At 34.2% G+C, this 19282-nt stretch overlaps 1 protein-coding gene across 2 annotated transcripts in view; it reads left to right on the top strand.

The window, feature by feature from the left end:
- LOC138703388 (probable serine/threonine-protein kinase dyrk2) overlaps positions 1-15485 on the top strand; it is a 155027-nt gene extending 139542 nt beyond the window's left edge. For both annotated transcript variants that reach the window (XM_069831215.1, XM_069831214.1), the window contains one exon: positions 15137-15485. In XM_069831215.1, the coding sequence (XP_069687316.1) occupies positions 15137-15355 (219 nt within the window). In that variant the 3' untranslated portion in view covers positions 15356-15485. The remainder of the gene's footprint in view (positions 1-15136) is intronic.
- The last annotated feature ends 3797 nt before the right edge of the window (positions 15486-19282 follow it).

The following is a 19282-nucleotide window of genomic DNA, read 5'->3' as shown; positions in this document are numbered from 1 at the left end:
CATAGAGATTAACTGGGGCTGGTTATCAGGACTTTCTTATTAGCGTATTAAAATAAATTTCAAAGAGTGCGTGATTTGTTACACCGAATGGCAGAGGAATGCAATGCCATGAATGCACGTGATATTGAGCACCTCTTATGAAGAAATGTTCTGATCTCAGAAAGTATGTGTTGTAGGACCCACGTTTATTAGACATTATTTACTTGTTTTGATGTATACTAGCAACTTTTAAAATATTGGATATTTTTTTAACACCCCGTATAGCGAAAAATTAAGCACTATAGAATAATGAATGAGTATCCGTGAAAATCTAGGATAACTGTTCCGAAATCAATTGACTAGGGAAAAGTTGATATAGGCTAAACACTTTTTTTTTTTTCAATATTTGGGATACTGAAACATAGTAATAAGCAGTAGAAGTATTGTGTCAATCAGAAGTTTAGGAACCCCATTTCATCACGTTAACATTGTGTAGGCAATATTAAATTTTGTACGCACACTTCTGAAGAAATTTTTTAAAACTGTTGAGAGAATATTGGTTTCTTTCAAAGTAAAAATATAAGAAAGAAAAACTGAGTGGTAGTAAAATTATTAAAGTTATTATTTTTTTAATTTTTAAAAGTTACAGTATTTTCAAACAATCTTGCTTTCTCGTTAACCCGGAACTATTATCTCACTAATGCCTTATTTTTTGTAGATTGTGGATTAGTACACTTTTAGAAACAAATTTCGTCATTCCGAAACATTTTGGAATTAATTTCTCGACTGCTTAACAAATAAAATTTAAAATAAAATTATTTATATATGCTTTCGTCATTTGCTTATCTTTAATACATAAATAAGTTAAAACATAACCTATTTTGAGTCTGTATAATTAGGTCATGTTTTGACTTATTTATATATTAAAGATAAGCAACTGAGGGAACCACATATAAATTATTTTATTTTATTGTAGCCTACCCGCTTATCGGACCCGCTTATCATGTTGTTTTATGATCTAGATATTAATGTAATAACTATGTAAGCAAATGTATTTAATTAGAATTAGAGTCTGGCTGGGCGGAAGAGAAGGCCTACTGGCCTTAGCTCTGCCAGATTAAATAAATAAATAAATTATTATTATTATTATTATTATTATTATTATTATTATTATTATTATTATTATTATTATTATTATTATTATGCCAATGAAACAAATAAAATTGATATAAAAAGCCTTTGATGCTCTAAAACAGGTACTAAAACAGTTTTATTAATCTTGTAAGATTAGTAAAGGTGATAAACTAAGAGCTGCAACTTGTGCGATATGGGTTTCCAGATTTTTGGTTTAATTATACAGGGTGATTCAAGAGTAGTTACAGCCACTCATAGAGCATATATTTTCAGAAAAAAATGTCATAAACATGGATTCCATTCTCAATGTTTTTTTTTGAGTTACACTAATTTGAAGTCATTTGTAAAATACCTTCCTTCTTTAGTTTCAAGGATAAAAGAATATTACAGATAAAAAATGAACTATTCAGAAGTAACATTTCTTTAATCGGTTAGTATTATGAAGCTAAAAATGTGTTGTGAATTCCATAGTTACTTCATACAGAAATTTTTTCGGTTTTTAATTATGAAATTAAATTTTTCTTACGTACTTATCACAATAATTGTTACAAATCACGCCACTCTTCTAAATTTTTTAAGACCGTACATTAGGATGCAAAATTGAACTGTAAAGAATCAAGTTCCTAGATGTCGTATGATTTGTAACAGTTATTGTCATAAGTGCGTAAGAATAATGTAATTTTCAGTTTAAAAAAATCTGTGCAAAGCAACTAAGGAATTAACGACACAGTTTTAGCTTCAGAATACTAGCCAATTAAAGAAGTGATACTTTTGGATAGTTCATTCTCTATTTTTCAATATTCTTTTACCCTTAGAACTAAAGATAAAAGGTACTTTACAAACAGCTTCAAATTAGTGTAACTCCTCGTGAATCATCCTGTATAAAGGGTTTTAAGTTCCCTCTGTTTTGTAAATTTTGTCTATTAATGTGGGCGATAACTTAGTCCTAAAATATGTCTGCATAATGATATTAGTAAATACATCTCGACTCAAACTATAATACAAAATTACTGATGGCGATAACGGTGGTGGTAGTAGTAGTGGTGGACTTGGCTGTGGTTTGCTTTACTTGGCTTGAGTTTACGAGGGCTAGACCTGGGACGCATCTGTATACTTAGGCACACTTTGGCCCATTGTGCGCTCTGTATATATGCGACAATTTTCCACAAGTCCGACAGATGGTCTGGATGACATTCGTGAATCCGATGCTGGCAGGTTGGCCATCCTGCCTCAGCCCTTGTTAGACCCAGGTCTCATTTCGCGAACGAATAGTCCGATAAACCCTAGGGACGCGGAGCTCTAGAACCTTCCTGATCAGCCGACGCTGACAGGTGAACCATCCTCCCTCAGCCCCGGTCAGAGCCTGATTCCATCCGCATACGAGTAGCCTGATAAGCCAGAGGCTCGGAGCCCCAAGCCCTTCCTATATCAGTATTGGAAACCCCCTCGACTTTACCCCAGCGTATTTTTATCATTGCAGATGATAGATGAAATGAGGGAGGGGTGGAGTGTGCTGGTGGAATGATAGAGGGAAACGGCAGTACCACGAGAAAAACTCTCTGCAACGTCTACTTTGTCCACCACAAATTCCATCACGACTTCGCCGGGAATCGAACTCGAGCCATCTGCGCACTAGCTCTTAAGGTTGGCGGTGGTTATGACGACTACTAATATTTGCTTACAGAAGTCGTTCACTCGGAACACTGTTATAACAACACAAGTGAGTTGTTGGCCGAAGTTCCTCCTTTCTTTACGTAATGCAGACATAAACTCTTTTTTGCAGCAAAAAAAATGAGGTCACGTCGCCAAACTTGAAGTAAAGACAGCTAATCCGTCAATAACCAAAGCTTAGAATAAATCTTAAGTGTGAAAGGAGTCCCACGTACCGTAAATTCTACGAACTGGGACAGAATTGTTTGCTGAAGGCACCGATGTCTTGAAGCTGATCGTGCATTCAGTGTGATGGTGCGAAGTAACGGTTCCCTTACTGTAATGGTGTGACTGAGAATATTGACCGGAACTTCATGTCGAATGTATTGAGAATGTGTTACAAGTTGTCTGCAAACACGTGGCGCGTCACGGAGGTCAAGGTCAACATCATTCGACATAATAATTACTTACTATGGAGATCAGGCGTATTACTGATTCCAATTGAAATCCAATGCCACTGATTCGCATCCTTCTTACAAGAATGAATTTTCGTTGTCAAAGTAATGTTTCCCCACATAAAAGTTCTTTATCATAGCAATTTCAAGTCGTTGGAATCCCACTGTGTTCAGTTTCTGTCCCTATTCGTTTCATAGTGTCGAATTTTGGTGATCTGATTTGAAATTACAATTCTAACTCTATTTTCAACCACAGAAGCCAATTGGGGACAGTAACATCATAATATAGTGGCGATGGAGTAACGGTTAAATGAAACAGCAGAGGAAATCTAAGCAGTCAGAGAAAACTTAGGCAAAAATAGCTTTCTCCTCCAAAAATCTTACAGGATCTAGCAGGAATCTCAATTTATTAATAAAATTGCCACTACAGTTGCCAACTTCTTTTGACGTTAAGAGATTATGTATACCTCATGCTAGCATAAATTTAATAAAGTTCATAATTTAATTTCTACATGTCCTGAATTAATTTTCTGCTGGAATTTGGTATAGTCATTAGACAGTACTTCTAGATTAATAAAGAATTTTCCTAGAATTCAAAAAAACTTATACTATTATGGGTAATAATTAGGCTACTAGGCCTGAGAAATATATGCCGTTATACTACCAGTGCGCTTCGTGCGCCTCTGACTTTGAGTACGTCTCAGAGTTGGGGTGAGTTAACACAGTGTCTTTCGTTCGTTTGAACTCATGCTTATCATCACGGTAAGCTAGTCCTCAGCATTTGGGTGGTTGATAGCCACTCCTTTGACTTCGAAACACAATTATCTGCTAAAAAAAATTGAAAGACATCATTTTTTGTTAAAGAAAAATTGCACTATTTTAAAGACATTTTATTTTCTATCTGCAGAAGATACACCTAATATAACATTGACAAGTATCAGCCTTATTATTTCACTATGTTAAAACGATGGTGTATTACGTTTTCGGTTAACATAATTTTTCATTTCATATATTGTTGCAGTGAATAACAAATCACATTTTCAAATTTTAAAAGGAAAATTATTACCTGTTGCTACAAAACACAGCCTTACATCTAGAAAAATTTTGTTCCACTTCTGCAGAAACAATAGGGGCATATTTGAAATATTTTACATAAGCATTAGTTATCTAAAAATCTATATCATTAATACAAATTTCCTCATTTGAAATTAAGTCACAAATTTTTACATGAAGCTAAATATCCATAATGTTTTCATCCCCGCGGTTATACAATGAATATAAATAAATCTTTTTTAGTTAAAGTAGTTAAGAGTTTTTTGGAGGTTATTTTATTATTTCTGGGTGAAATCTTAATATTTATAATGACTTTATTTTATTTGAGGCTATGAAATCTTTTGTTTTAAACTAGGATTAGATACCCTATTATTTTGGATATAAATTATTTTTAACTTGAGTAGTATTAGTTAGGGTCTTGAAACTTAAAGAATTTTTCATCTTGTTCGCTACATTTTTCCTAATTCGTGTTCCAACTATTCAGTTTCGTCACAATATCATTGACTACATGTTATTTTCTGTCTGTAGAAAATACACCTAATATAACAATGACAAATATCAGCCTTATTATTTCAGTATGTTAATATGATAGTGTATTACTTTTTTGTTTTACATAATTTTTCATTTCATATATTGTTACAGTGAATAACAAATCACATTTTCAAATTTTCAAAGGAGAATGATTGTCTGTTGCTAGAAAATACAGCCTTATATCTAGAGAAAATTCGTTTCACTTCTGCAGAAACAATGGGGGCATATTTGAAATATTTTACATAAACATTATTTATCTCAAAATCTGTATTATTATTACAAATTTCCTCATTTGAAATTAAGTCATAAATTTCGTCCTCGCCATCTTGCTATTATTCTTCTTTACAAGACGTTGAATGTTGCCTGTTACGAATAGCGGTATTCGGTCGTAATGTAACCGATCAACTGAAGTTCATTGCTGAACGAAACACACTGAAATCCCCCACCCCAACGCAATTACGTACTGGTACCTAAAGTCAGAGGCGCATGAAGCGCAATGTAACGGCATACATTTTTAAATTTTGGGGTGTAATTTGTATAGGGAAAGCTGGTTTCTCTGATATCTTATACAATTTTGAATATTTTTTAATGATTCCTTGTTTGATTTATTCATAAACAGTGTGTTAACAAATCCTGCTCTTTTCAATGGAATATTGAGGGATTCCGGTGCTTCAGGGCTAAAACTATGCGAGCTTGCCTTACAGTGGCACACATATGCATGTATAACTTGGAAGATTAAACTTCCAGTTGAGAACTCGTTCTCGTGAAATAAAATAGCACGTGAGTGGAACTCTTCTAGTGAGGCGGAACCGGTTAAGACTTGCAATCCTCTCCCTGAAATATTTTAGGTTCATGCATAAGTTCATAGCGTTTTTGTTCGTCATACCACTGCGTTGTTAGGAGGTTGTTTATCGTTTGTAATTTGTCATTTATAGTGTTGTGCGTGTAAATACGCCTTAAATGTTGTGAATATGAAGAAAATTTGTGCTATTTGTAGGCTAAAGAAGATGGAGTGTCTAGTGGAAAAAAAGAACACTTCCGAGATATTCTTCTGTTTGAGTTTAGTAGAGGAGCAAAGGCAGCGGAGGCGACTCGAAACATTTGTGCTATCGTGTACGGAGAGAATACCATCGGAGAAAGCACTGCAAGAAAATGGTTCTATCGTTTCAACACACAACACCCCATCCACAGAAGATGATGTTATAAGTCTGGTGGACAAAGAAGGCGTCATATGCTAGGCATTGGTTCCCAGAAATGTAGCCATAACTGCTGACATTTATTGCCAACAACTCAGACGCTTTGCGGTCGCAATTGAAGAAAAACTACCGGGAAGGCTGCATCAAAATAAACTGATGACGTTGTGTCACTATTCTAATGCGTACAGGAATTTTATGACAAAAGACACGTATAACATGTACTTTTTTCAGCAATATGGGAGCGCCCTGCTTCTTTGTTTTACTTTTTAAAATAATAATGATAATGATAAAATAATAATAATAATAATAATAATAATAATAATAATAATAATAATAGTCTTGCGTCTTAAGCAACATTGTATTTTATAAGTATGGATTAGTAGTATCATGGCCGACTTGATGTCCCTTCGCTTTTTTGTATACGGCCTTGACAATAGTAATGTTTTCTTGAAATTGGATAATTTCTCAATTCCACCACGAGGCGCTGTCTGCCAAGCTCTGGTGTCCACAGAAGAAATACTCAATATGAATTAAAATAAATTATTAAAGAGTAATAATAACAGTTATAAATAATAAATAAGAAACTAATGAGTGTTATTATGTTTAGTTCTGTTATTTATGGTAGAAGCTAGAGTTTAAAAGGAGGGAAGATAACACATAGTAACCTTTTCAGTTTAAGTAACATGATGACAGAGGTGTAATTTTGTAGTTCATTCGCTGAGTAGCACCCCTAGCCTAAACTGCGATGTTTCTAAATAATCACTTAGGGTAAATATTTACCATAGCTTGTACTAAGTTTTATAATTTCACTCACTGCACTGGTACATTCCACTTGATATTGCAGATTCAAGAATCATAGTTTCAAGATTTTGCGACTCAGTGGATTATAAGCCACATTCTTCGAAGGAACAAGCTTTTCAGTTAAAGCTGCTGCAATGTTATCTAGAAGTGGCCTAAAAAATTTCACAGTAATGATATTAGCAAGTCGTTTTGGGCCGTCTTCATCACAAATTGGGCATTGAAAGAGAGGGCATCTACACAGTAACGGCTCAATTTCCGAACACAAATTTTCTAATATATTCTTGTTTGGTATGAATGGTACTGCCCGTTCAACAAAACGATGAATGACTGATAACACTGAAACAAAGGTAGGTTACGGATATCGCAGAGCTCCTAAGTCTTGATTTGCAATAAGACTCATCAATGGAGAGCTATTAGTGTTTTCAGCTATACAATCTAAGCATCCCATGCAGGAGAACCTTCCTTCCACTATTCATACTACGAGTATATAGCCACCAATGTATGTCAAACTTGCTGTTTTCATTGTTGGTAATGGTATGTCTGTAAAAAAAATCCATTCCTGGTTTACAAAAAAATTGCAATAATAAATAATAAGAACCACAGAAAATTTTAATGAAACACTGTAATAATTACTAGTAAATCAAATGACTAATTGTCATTGAAGATGCCTATAGTTTACCCGATTGGTTTAGTAGCTGTTGCAGGATGTTTAAAACTGACTCAGGAATACTATATGGTGCAGCAGCGGCATCTGGCATATCTACTTCTTGAATAGGTCGTCCATCTGTGATGTCAGATGCATGGTTCTCTACGCTGCTAAAGTTTGACATGCACAAAATACCCGTTTTCAATATCTTTTGTAAACTGAAGTTCACAGCCCTTGCATCCAACATGTCATTTGATCCGGACATATGGCGCAATGTACTAAAGAGCGACTCAACAGGATCACTTGAAAATGCTCTAGTAAGAACATAATGGTACCCATTTTCTAAAAGATTTAATGCAGAGAACAGTTGATTTTGTTGTCAATGTGATAGCTTCATATGTCTCGTTAGTTAGGAAATCTTTTTGACGTGTGCTACTTGCACACTTCGTTGTATGGAGATAAGAAAGGAAATAATTTTCTAGCCAGTCTAGACGATAATCATCCAAAGAGAAGAACTGGTGCTTATCATGATTTCTACTTTCCACATGATAATGTGTATTGCTAATATCATGCATTGCGAACCACTTGTTGATATTTTCCATAAAAGTCAATGTTGCATCAGAATCTTTGAATTTGTGGACTTCAGGGTGTGAGCTTGGCCAGCTATTGTTTCTAGCACCCTCAAAACTAAAGCTTCGTGACTGTATATAGTAGACTGTGCTGATATTCTGTACGGTAGCCTATATAATTCAAAATAAGAATACTAGCCTATTACATAGTCTCCGTAAATCTGCAGTTTACACGCGGTTCCTTGAAGAGAGGGTTTAATAATAATAATAATAATAATAATAATAATAATAATAATAATAATAATAATAATAATAATAATTAGTAGTTCTAGTGAATTAAGGTACTGTATTATCTTCCATTTCCCTGAATTCATAATGTAATCATTTGTAAGTGGGCCTAACTTTTCCCTTTCTTAAAAAAAATATATATATATATATATATATAAATTGACGTTGAAGTGTTATGATTTTTACTAATGGAAACTGCAGTCACAACGTAGGCCTATAAGTACAATTGTGCAATTTTTTTTGCACATCTTGTAGTGGTGAAATAAATATCAAATAGGCCTGCTGATTAATCTGTAGTGGATAGTAATAGCAAATGCTGTAATATTTTAGTGTGTGAAAATAGTTTTTAAATTGTAAGTCAGAATTAAATTAAATTATGAAGTTTGTCTGCAATCCTATGTGATTAGAAATGGTTTCCGCATTTAACGATTTCCCAAAACATAAATATCTCAGGATTCTCAGGAACGTTTCTTTGTAGAATTTTGCAGCCCATAGGCACATGCGCATATATGCTCTCCCCGAACCCCATTTCTCTTCTAGTAATGTCTGCATCTCGCTCCCCTGAGGTGTTATCTGTCGTCACTCATGACATGTCAATTTAATGAAAGCATGAAGATCTTCGTACACCATGATAGTTGTACCACAGTCTAGTATATACAGTCACGAAGCATGAGTTGTGAGGGTGCTAGGAACAAAAGACTGTGCCGGTACTATTTCGCATTGTCTGTAATGAGGCGATATTAGCGATCCTAGTGGTTAGCAACTATCTATGGATGCATATTTACTATATATTGAGCTTCGTGACTGTATATACTAGACTGTGGTTGTACCTTATCACAACGAATAATAATGTAGTAGTTATTATTTATTTATTACTCGTAATGTCGCAATAATATTTGATTTGACTTCGAGGATGAGGAGAGTACGTGACACCAAACTCGGCACGCACAACATTAGAATCGCATTCCTGCGTATGTTGTATCCTAAATAATGCAAATCGTATGTATGTCAATATTTAGTAATAATTAACCATTGCCGTAGAATATTTCGTCATTGCAAATGATTTTTAATCATACTCTTTTCCTCGAAAGTTTTGAATAACGCTACTGATTGTCTCAAGGCAAGACAAACTATGAACTATATAGTTTAATAATAATAATAATAATAATAATAATAATAATAATAATAATAATAATAATAATAATAATGTCTGAAAGTGAAAGACACCAGTAGTTCACTTTCAGCAATTAAAACGAATTAGAGGGAACGTAAATCTGAAAGAAAAACACGGAACTGAAAACAATCAACCAGATGAAGAATGTAGTTTGAAATCAAAATTTTTAACTGAACAAATCCAGACTTCCAGGAAACAAAATTGTAGATTCCATTAAATCACACTGAAAAATCTGCATACTATTATTTAACAAGTCATCAATAAATCTCATATTAGTCTGTAATATGCTTGGCATGTTTATAATCTTCGTACTCAATCAGCAATGCAAAATTAATCAAAGAATCTTCACGATACACAATGCTTAGTAATGGAACTATTCATCATTTCAATAATACTGCGAGGCGAACCTAGCGGCAGAAATTGTAATGACGCTCCGAGATTCACTCTTGATCATGCTATGCGCCAGCTTGTATAATCTCGTAAGCAACGATCAGAGCATAGTAAATAATGCCAGGCAACACGACTACGTGGACTATTAGCCAATAAGAATCTCATCTCATTCCATAACCATTTAACTCGACTCTGCTTGTGCGTGTTGTCAGAACAACATACCGGCTATGTCTAACCGTCCAATCTAAGAACAATGTTTAGGGTCGGAAACCAACAGCTCTAGTAATAATTTAACTTCAAATGCTGGTACTCTGGCTAAGAATTTAACGATTTTACGTCTTTGACGTATAAACTAGAGTAACAAATAAGAAAACAATATAGGCCTAACAATATCGAAACTCAAGAGCAACAAAATAACTTACATTTCATTCCTTGAATCTGCTGCCGTCTTCACAAGAAGGAACACTGCGAATACTGACATAGTAGTCTTAAAAATTCATCACAACGAAATGTTCACAAGGTCGAATACACATTAAATGCATATAAAATAAGACAGCCATTTGCTTTCTGCGTAATTATTAAACATAAGGGCCGGTTTAAATATCACAAACCTCAGCTTTACTGCGTCAAAGACACGACTTGACTAACGGATCACGTGTGTTTCTGATACTCTATTACAGCGCAGCGCCAGAACACGGTCGCTCTGCAGACAACGCGTCTGTGCATAAAAACAACAGAATGCCCGTGCTAAGTGAAACAAGCAGTCATATATTGATACTTTTTAAATAAAGGTAGTCTGTACGGAAAAATACGAGTTAAAAGTTAGAAATTTCATGAAAATAATTAACATAATAGACGACAACGAGAAAAATATATAAATCGAAAAGTTCTTAAAAAACACGTTATTATGATGGACCATTAACGAAAATAACGTAACCGTATTAGTAAACTCAAAACTTCTTGTTTAATATTTGTTACTTGTTTGCAGTCGACGTCGCCCTAGTCACCAGAGTAGCAAAGTGACAATGATCTGGGCTCGCGATGATGATGATGATGATGATCATAATAATAATAATAATAATAATAATAATAATAATAATAATAATAAGAGTAATATTCATGCACGAACATATAGGCTATGCAGTGTATTTTTAAAGTAGTTCGTGCAAAGAAATGTGTGTAAAAAATAGTAATTTCACAAAAGAATAGTTATGTCTTGAAGCAGATTAATCAAGCAGATTCTGCTGTTTTTAACAACCCCGACGAATAGGGTATTTTCGTTAGGCCTATTATTATTATTATTATTATTATTATTATTATTATTATTATTATTATTATGAACAGTGATTCATTTATAAACAAAAAAGTGCCCTGGCTCTGTGATTTCGGTAGTAGGCCTACCAGTAGTAGCTGTCTTTGTTTTCGTTGCCGTCGTTTTCATCATCATCATCATCATCATCATCACTATTATTTCCGGAGGAGTAATTACGCAATGTCAGACGAAAACACATGGGTTAGAATCTAGATATAGAGGTTGTTGGGTCCGCGGAGTAATCTCATTATGAAATTGTTTAAACATGAATAGAATATGACTTTTTATAAATGTAAAATTAACGATAATAATTCAATTTGAGTACCAATTAATAGTTTTAATAATGTATAATTGAAATGTGATACTATAATATCTAATAATGTTAATAATAAATGTCCAGCAATTAATTATATAATATATTAATTGTATTATATTAAAATGGATTTGAGGGAGGTGGGATATGATGGTAGAGACTGATTCATCTTGCTCAGGACAGGGACCAATGGCGGGCTTATGTGAGGGCGGCAATGAACCTCCGGGTTCCTTAAAAGCCAGTAAGTAAGTAAGTAAGTAAGTAATTGTATATGAAAATCATAAAATTGCCCTGGCGCCGCCCGACCTCGAAAAAAAGTACCCTGGCGCTGCTGGGACCGCCATGCCTGAAATACACTCCTGATGATAATGGTGATGTTGATATGATTATTATTATTATTATTATTATTATTATTATTATTAGGTCACTTGAAAGATTCTCATCCCTGGAAGGCTAATGTCTCTAAATTCCTCGGATCTTTCTCGCCAACTCGTAGTTGATCCAGCGCTTTTAATAACCGGTTAAAAACATCGTCCTATCCCTTTTTACTGTCCCCATACGGCATACACTGACATACTGTATATTTAAAGCTTGTTCTTTCGACTGTTGTTTGTGATAGTTGGATTATAGTGAAGCGTATTTAAAAGAGGGACGCAAAATGACGTTGAACAGGAATTGGTTAGTAGGCTACGCTGCAAAATCCCTGCATATCATTGCACGATATGTTTATAATTATTGATAGATCACGTTCGACCATTGAATAAGTAACAGATCATCTTGGAGTAACGTAACCAGTGAACTGAACTGGAGTCACCATTGTATTGCGTATTTCACCTATCTCAATCAACTTTGAAACAAATTAATTATTATAATGAATCTCTCTTCGAATTATTTTGGGAGGGGCGAGGTCAAACTATTAATTTTATTGGGAGAGGTGACGCGTCGCGACGTCCCTGGCTCTATAAGCTATAGAGCAGAAAGTGCCTTGCCCCCCCCCCAAGTCGGCGCCTATGTGAACGAGTCCATTTCTAAACACAAGGGGAATACGCTTAGGCTATACATAACCTACTTCGAGTGTTTATTAAATTAATCCAATATATTTAAAAAATAATGTTATTCAGCTGTGCTTTGACATGGATGATAAACAGACGTGTGCACAATAAATATGTAACTATAAAAAGTTAATATAATGTAGCATTACTCACATACAGATGGATAAACAATAATAACATTTACAGAATATTCTCATGTAGCCATGTGCTTATGTACAGTAGACCTACAATATACCTACCAGTTAATAATGTTCAGTTAGAACGCGATTTATGCGACTTTTTAAAAATAAAAAAATCGGCATATTTCTTTCATTTTTCTCACTAAATTCTGAATTGTTAAATCAGATACAGTAATTTTGAACGCTAGGATATCTTACGTAGAAATACAGCAATATACTTTGCATACGATTAATGGGCCTATACATAAATCACAAATGAAACTACACTAATGTGCACTGCATTGCCATGAACTAAACAGAACTGCATTGAATGGAAGTGAGCCATATATTAACGCTCTAACCACAGTCTACTATATACAGTCGCGAAGCTCAATACGTAGTAAATATGCAAACATTAGATAGTTGCTCACCACTAGGATCTCTAATATCGCCTCATTACAGGCAATGCAAAATAGTGCCGTCACAGTCCATTGTTTCTAGCACCCTCAAAACTCAAGCTTCGTGATTGTATATCGTAGACTGTGCTCTAACCTTGACATCCCTCCAGCCTGTGTTATCTGTCCATGTTACGCAACACAAAACCTTCCCACGCTCGATCCAGGAGAAATGTACACATATTTCTTAGGCAATCGCGTTCAAACGATAGCAGTAAAAGATGGACAACATTTACCTGAGCGAAACCTGTTTTCTGACAAACGCTCTGTACTTTATGGCCTACATAAAATTCCTTTAAGTCATCATCAAGTAAGATAAGTTTGAATACTTAACATTCAATTCCTTTGATTAATTATAATTTGATATAATTTTAGGTACTCAACATTATATGTCAGTCATAAAATGGATTTATTTATAGGTACTTCACAAATAAATAAATAAATAGATAAATAATTTTTTTTTTTTTCAAGAATTGGTCTCTTAGTTCATTCGTGATCTGAGAACTGTGCCTTAACACTAGAGATCCAAATATTCATTGGATTTGTTCGATTCTAAACAAAGATACATACAAATGAAACGCAAGTTACTGAAGCAGAACGCTGTTTCTTTATAGGCTTCATTAGCTGTGAGGAATGTGATTCTAATCATTCTCTCACAAATATTAAACCACGCTGATCTACTTTATCTGCCACAGACTTTCATCTCTTCTAATTTTTTTATATTGTCTAAGATGCGATCTGGGACACCGTTGGCCGAATCGCTGGTACACCGGCTTTCTGTGCCGGAGAACCTGCTTCAAATCCGGGAAGAGTCATAATGAATATGTAGTGAATAAAGAAGATATTGTGAGTGATTTATACGGCTATGGATGTTAAATGTCCATAGTTATTGATATCCACAAAGGAAAATTAACTGACGACGTCGTATCACTATTCTAATACGTACAGGGATTTTATGACAAAATATACATATAACATTTTTTCATACTGTAGTTTAAAATACTCAGGGGTATAGTCTTGAGCGAGTACGGGTTTCCATTGTTGATATAGGACGGACTTGAGGCTCCCGGTCCTGGGGCTTGCCAAGTAGGCCTATTCGTCTGTGGATAGACCTGGCTTTGTTAGGGCTGAGCAGGAGGGTTTGTTTTTCAGCATCGGATTGATGAATGCCATCCAGGCCAACCGTCGGGCTTAGAACAATCATTGCATACATCATTAGGATGCATAATTGAACTGTAAGGAATCAAGTTTCTAAAGTCGTATGATTTGTAACAATTTTTGTGATAAGTGCGTAAAATTGTGTAATTTTCAGTTAAAAATTGAAAAACAAAATCTGTACAAAGCAATTAACAACACATTTTCAGCTTCAGAACACTAGCCATTTAAATAAATGATACTTCTGAATAGTTCATCCTCTATTTGTAATATTCTTTTACTCTTAAAACTAAAAGAAAAAAGGTATTTTATTAACAACTTCAAATTAGTGTAACTCTGAAAATATTGAGATTAGGACACATGTTTTGCTCAGAATGTCTTCGGAAATAAGCTCCGTAAGTGACGGTAAATCCTCTTGAATCATCCTGTATATATATATATATATATATATATATATATATATATATATATATATATACTCTTGCAAAGTACCAAATGGATACGGAAATAATTATTATATCAAATGTCATTACATGATGACACTATTATCATAACTTTCACGAACTTTCGGCTATTGCTGGCCTCCTGAAATCCACCACTGCCACCGAGTGCCTTACTGTGCATTTGTTTGTAAGGCGTTGTAAGGAAAGGAGGACATGAGTAGGATTTTTTTTTTTCGTTTTCCAGCACTACCCCTTTGTACCCAGGGCTGACATACATAGCGTGCACAATGGGCCACTGTAATCCGTTCCGAATCCGGCCCTGTAAAAGCTAAGCAATCAGGGTTATATGCGTTTATTAAATTGAAATCAATTTTGTTTACAGGTGTTCCATGTTTGTGCCTTCACGGATGACGGACTTATTATGAAGAGTTTTCTATGCCCAGAATCGACATTGTTCGACCAGACGATCCTCAAGTGCAACTGGTGGTTCTACGTCGACTGCAAGGCCTCCAAAAAGCTCTACGACAGCAACATCCCAATATCCAAGAGTTACCAATTAATGAAGGCATTAGCATTTTTTTCGTCGTATAATAAAAGCTAACCCCAATGTTAAATGTTACCTTTTGTTGCTCAATAACTTCGAAATAATTTCAAATTTTCGTTACGCTTACTCATCGAAAAGTTGGAAGGATACCTTCTTTTAGGTTAGTGAGGCACATTGCTAATGTACAGGGAAAGGATTTATATGTAAATACATATTTACTTATAAAGCTAATATAATTTATATTTTGCATTATCTTTATGTTTCACAATGTGTAGGGTTGAAAAATCCTACTTTTATTTTCCATATTTTTCCATATTTTAGAGTTTAGTACATATTTTCGTTAATTTCCATATATTTTCCATATTTCATATAAAACAGTCCATATTATATTAGGTTTAACAATAAAACAAAACAAAATTCCATTAACTTTTAAAAATACATTTCAACAATAGAGATTTAAACACATGTTCAGTAATCCCTTTAACATCAGAGTTAATTGAAAATTAGCAGTCCTATCAACAATGGGAAAGTAAGTTACAAAACTGTATTAATTTAATTTAAAATTTTTAACAGACTTCAGTTGTGCAGCTCAACAGTTAAATGCCAGTCAGAGTACACATAGGTTCAGTTTTGTAAATCATACTATAAAGACGGTAAATATGCCAAAAGTACGTCATTCAGTCAATTTAAAATCAAAACTAACAAGTTACATTTCAGAATTTAAAGAAGATGGTTTATCAACTGACAATAAAATATTATTTTGTAATTTGTGTCAGTGTGCAGTATCATCTACACAAAAGTTCCTGGTGCAACAACACATTACAACTAGTAAACATCAGGCCAACAAACAACTAAATTCCAAGCAGAGACAATTGTTTTTAACACAACCAACAACATCGAATGTAAGATCTGAGTTTAACATCGACCTGTGCCGTTCTCTCATCTCTGCTGATATTCCTCTCTACAAACTAAAGAATAAGGTCTTCAGGGAATTCCTTGAAAAATATACTCAACATACAATCCCGGATGAGTCAACACTTAGGAAGACGTATGCTCCATCCATCTACGATGAGACAATACAGAAGATAAGAGATGAAATTAAAGATAGTTCAATTTGGGTTTCCATTGATGAGACTCCCGACAAAGAAGGTAGACTTGTTGGTAATGTAGTTATCGGTTTGTTAAGTGAACAATATTCTGAACGAATTCTTTTACATTGTGATGTTCTAGAAAAGTGCAATAACAAAACTATAGTTAAACTGTTCAACGAAGCTATGGGTATCCTGTGGCCAAAGGGTATTATGTACGATAATGTGTTATTCTTTATTAGCGATGCTGCCCCTTATATGGTCAAAGCTGGACAAGCATTATCTGTTGTATATCCTAAATTGACTCATTTTACTTGTGTGGCGCATGCATTTCATCGTGTGGCAGAAGTGGTCAGAGACAATTTCCCTAAAGTAGATTTGTTGATTTCATCAGTGAAAAAAGTATTTCTCAAAGCTCCCAGTAGAGTTAACGTGTTGAAAGAAATGTACCCTGAAATTCCATTGCCACCAAAGCCAATTTTAACTAGATGGGGTACATGGCTAGAAGCAGTTGAATATTATGCCGAACATATAGACTCTATTAACAATGTTCTCCTTGCATTGGACTCTGAAGATGCAGTCTCAATTGATACTGCGAAAACAGTTACCTGTGACATAAGTGTGAAGAATGACTTAGCTCACATTCAGCATACATTTTCATGCATCATAAAAACGCTCAAAAGTCTCCAAAATAGGCACCTTTCACTATCTGAAAGTTTTGAAATTATAAATAGTACTGTGGAACAACTGAATCGTGGTAGAGGTAAAGTTGCAGATGCAGTAAGAGCTAAGGTGGACACTGTACTTTCAAAAAACCCTGGATATGAAGAACTACAAAAGGTTGTTGCTGTGATGAGTGGTGAATCAACAGTGAAGATTAACTTGGACTTATCCCCAGCAGACATTGTGAAATTGAATTATGTACCAGTTACTTCTTGTGACGTCGAACGCTCTTTTAGTCAGTATAAATCTATCCTCAGAGACAATAGAAGAAGATTCACTTTTCAGCACTTGAAAGAAATGTTTGTAACCTATTGTTATGGTAACAGACAATAAAAATTGTGTTTTGTTGAAACTACATTGGAAGATAAGGTACGTCCATTATATTTTTTGTTTAGTTTGATTAAAATGTAATAATATTTAACGTACATAGTCATTTTTTTATAATTTTAAGTCCATATTTAATTCCATATTTTGGTAAAAATCCATATTTAATTCCATATTTTGGTAAAAATAACTACATATATATTTACATATTTCATATATTTTTAGTCCATATAAATCCGTTCCCTGCTAATGTATATTGAAACGTAACGAAGTTAACTATTACATTTGAACAGCCATGAGAATTACAATAAACTCTCTTATTATTCATTTTATTGGAATCAATTAATGTTAAAGCCAAAAAAATGAGTTACATTATGATATTAATTACAAATATGTAGATACCACAATTGAAGATCTCGGAGCAAAAACCGATCAAGTCCAATATATATATATATATATATATATATATATATATATATATATATATATATATATATATATATATATATATTTCAAAATCGACATTTAGTATGCACTACATAGATAAGTATATGCTGCACACTTTTGTGCACGAATCCGTCAAGTCTGACATTTAGTAATGTCTCTACAGTTGAAAAAGGACTTCACTGTTTCACTTAATTGTATCAAAAACAGACATCTTTCCGCTTGATGGAATGTAGGTCAATATTCTTTCCCTACAGTCCTGTATTTCAGTACCAATTTTAAATACAGCTTTGGTCCCCCAAGATCAAATACTAGTAGCGCGTTTGCCTGGTAATCCGGAGTTACCTCGGGCGCGGGTTCGATTTCCGCTTGGGCTGATTACCATAAGGCGAATGTCAGATAATCTGTGGCTAATCCTCGGCCTCATCCGAACATCGTAAGATGAAGATTATATTATAAGCTTATTCTTATTGGTTGCACTAAACACTTTAAGTTTTAAACTATAGTATAATAATAATTGTTTGAAAATATATACCGTAATGTACGTAATATATAATATGCATCGATTAAACACTCAATGGGAACTCACGTGAGACTGAAGTAAGTTTCGTTGATTTATTTTCAAACAAGAGATAGATGAAGTTCAAACATGACAAAGAAATCCGTTGTATTTTCGGGGCAAAAAGCATTCAAGTCCACCATTACAAAAAATTCTATGGACGAAAGAGAACTAACAAGAATATTGGTACCGGTATCCACATAAAAACCCATTAATTTTCTAAATAACCGTTTAAAAAATCATTATCTCCTGTAAAATTTTCATTTCTGGACTTGACCAGTTTTTGCACTGAGGTCTTCAATTCCTCTATATTCGATACTCGATATCTGAATACAGCTTTAATACTGTATCACTTCACTAATGTATTCCGCACCTCATTGGTCACGTGTTATTTAAGAGACAAGAAATAAGAAATTAATAGGTTTAAATGAATTATTTTCTGGTGAATACAGGACCTTGCAGAAAGAAGGGAGAGCGAAAGTAATAGAATCCCCCCTAAACTTTCCCCAAAAGTACCTGTCGATCGCTCTCGGTACTCCCAAGTATCAAGGGTATCGATATCGAAACCCAAATCTAATATTAAACAGTTAATCACATTATCAATCCAGAATTGTAATGCCACAGTGAGGTTTACATTAAACCGAATTTTGAACTCATTTGGACTGTTGCAAATCCATGGTACAGTATTATAATTACTATATTTAATACAGGTGTGTTCAACAAGATACTACAGCAGCTTGCCAACCTTAGACGTTGGAGCACGTTTCCCCTCTCGGGGCAGAGCTAGTAGTGCACGTGAGGGAAGATAATGTTGTTTTCCCACTATTTAAACATCTCCATCCCTTC

The sequence above is a fragment of the Periplaneta americana genome, chromosome 7, assembly GCF_040183065.1.
Source record: "Periplaneta americana isolate PAMFEO1 chromosome 7, P.americana_PAMFEO1_priV1, whole genome shotgun sequence".
In the NCBI taxonomy this organism is placed as follows: domain Eukaryota; kingdom Metazoa; phylum Arthropoda; class Insecta; order Blattodea; family Blattidae; genus Periplaneta; species Periplaneta americana.
The sequence above is the reverse complement of the archived record's forward strand: the minus strand, read 5'-3'. Positions and strand labels throughout refer to the sequence as shown.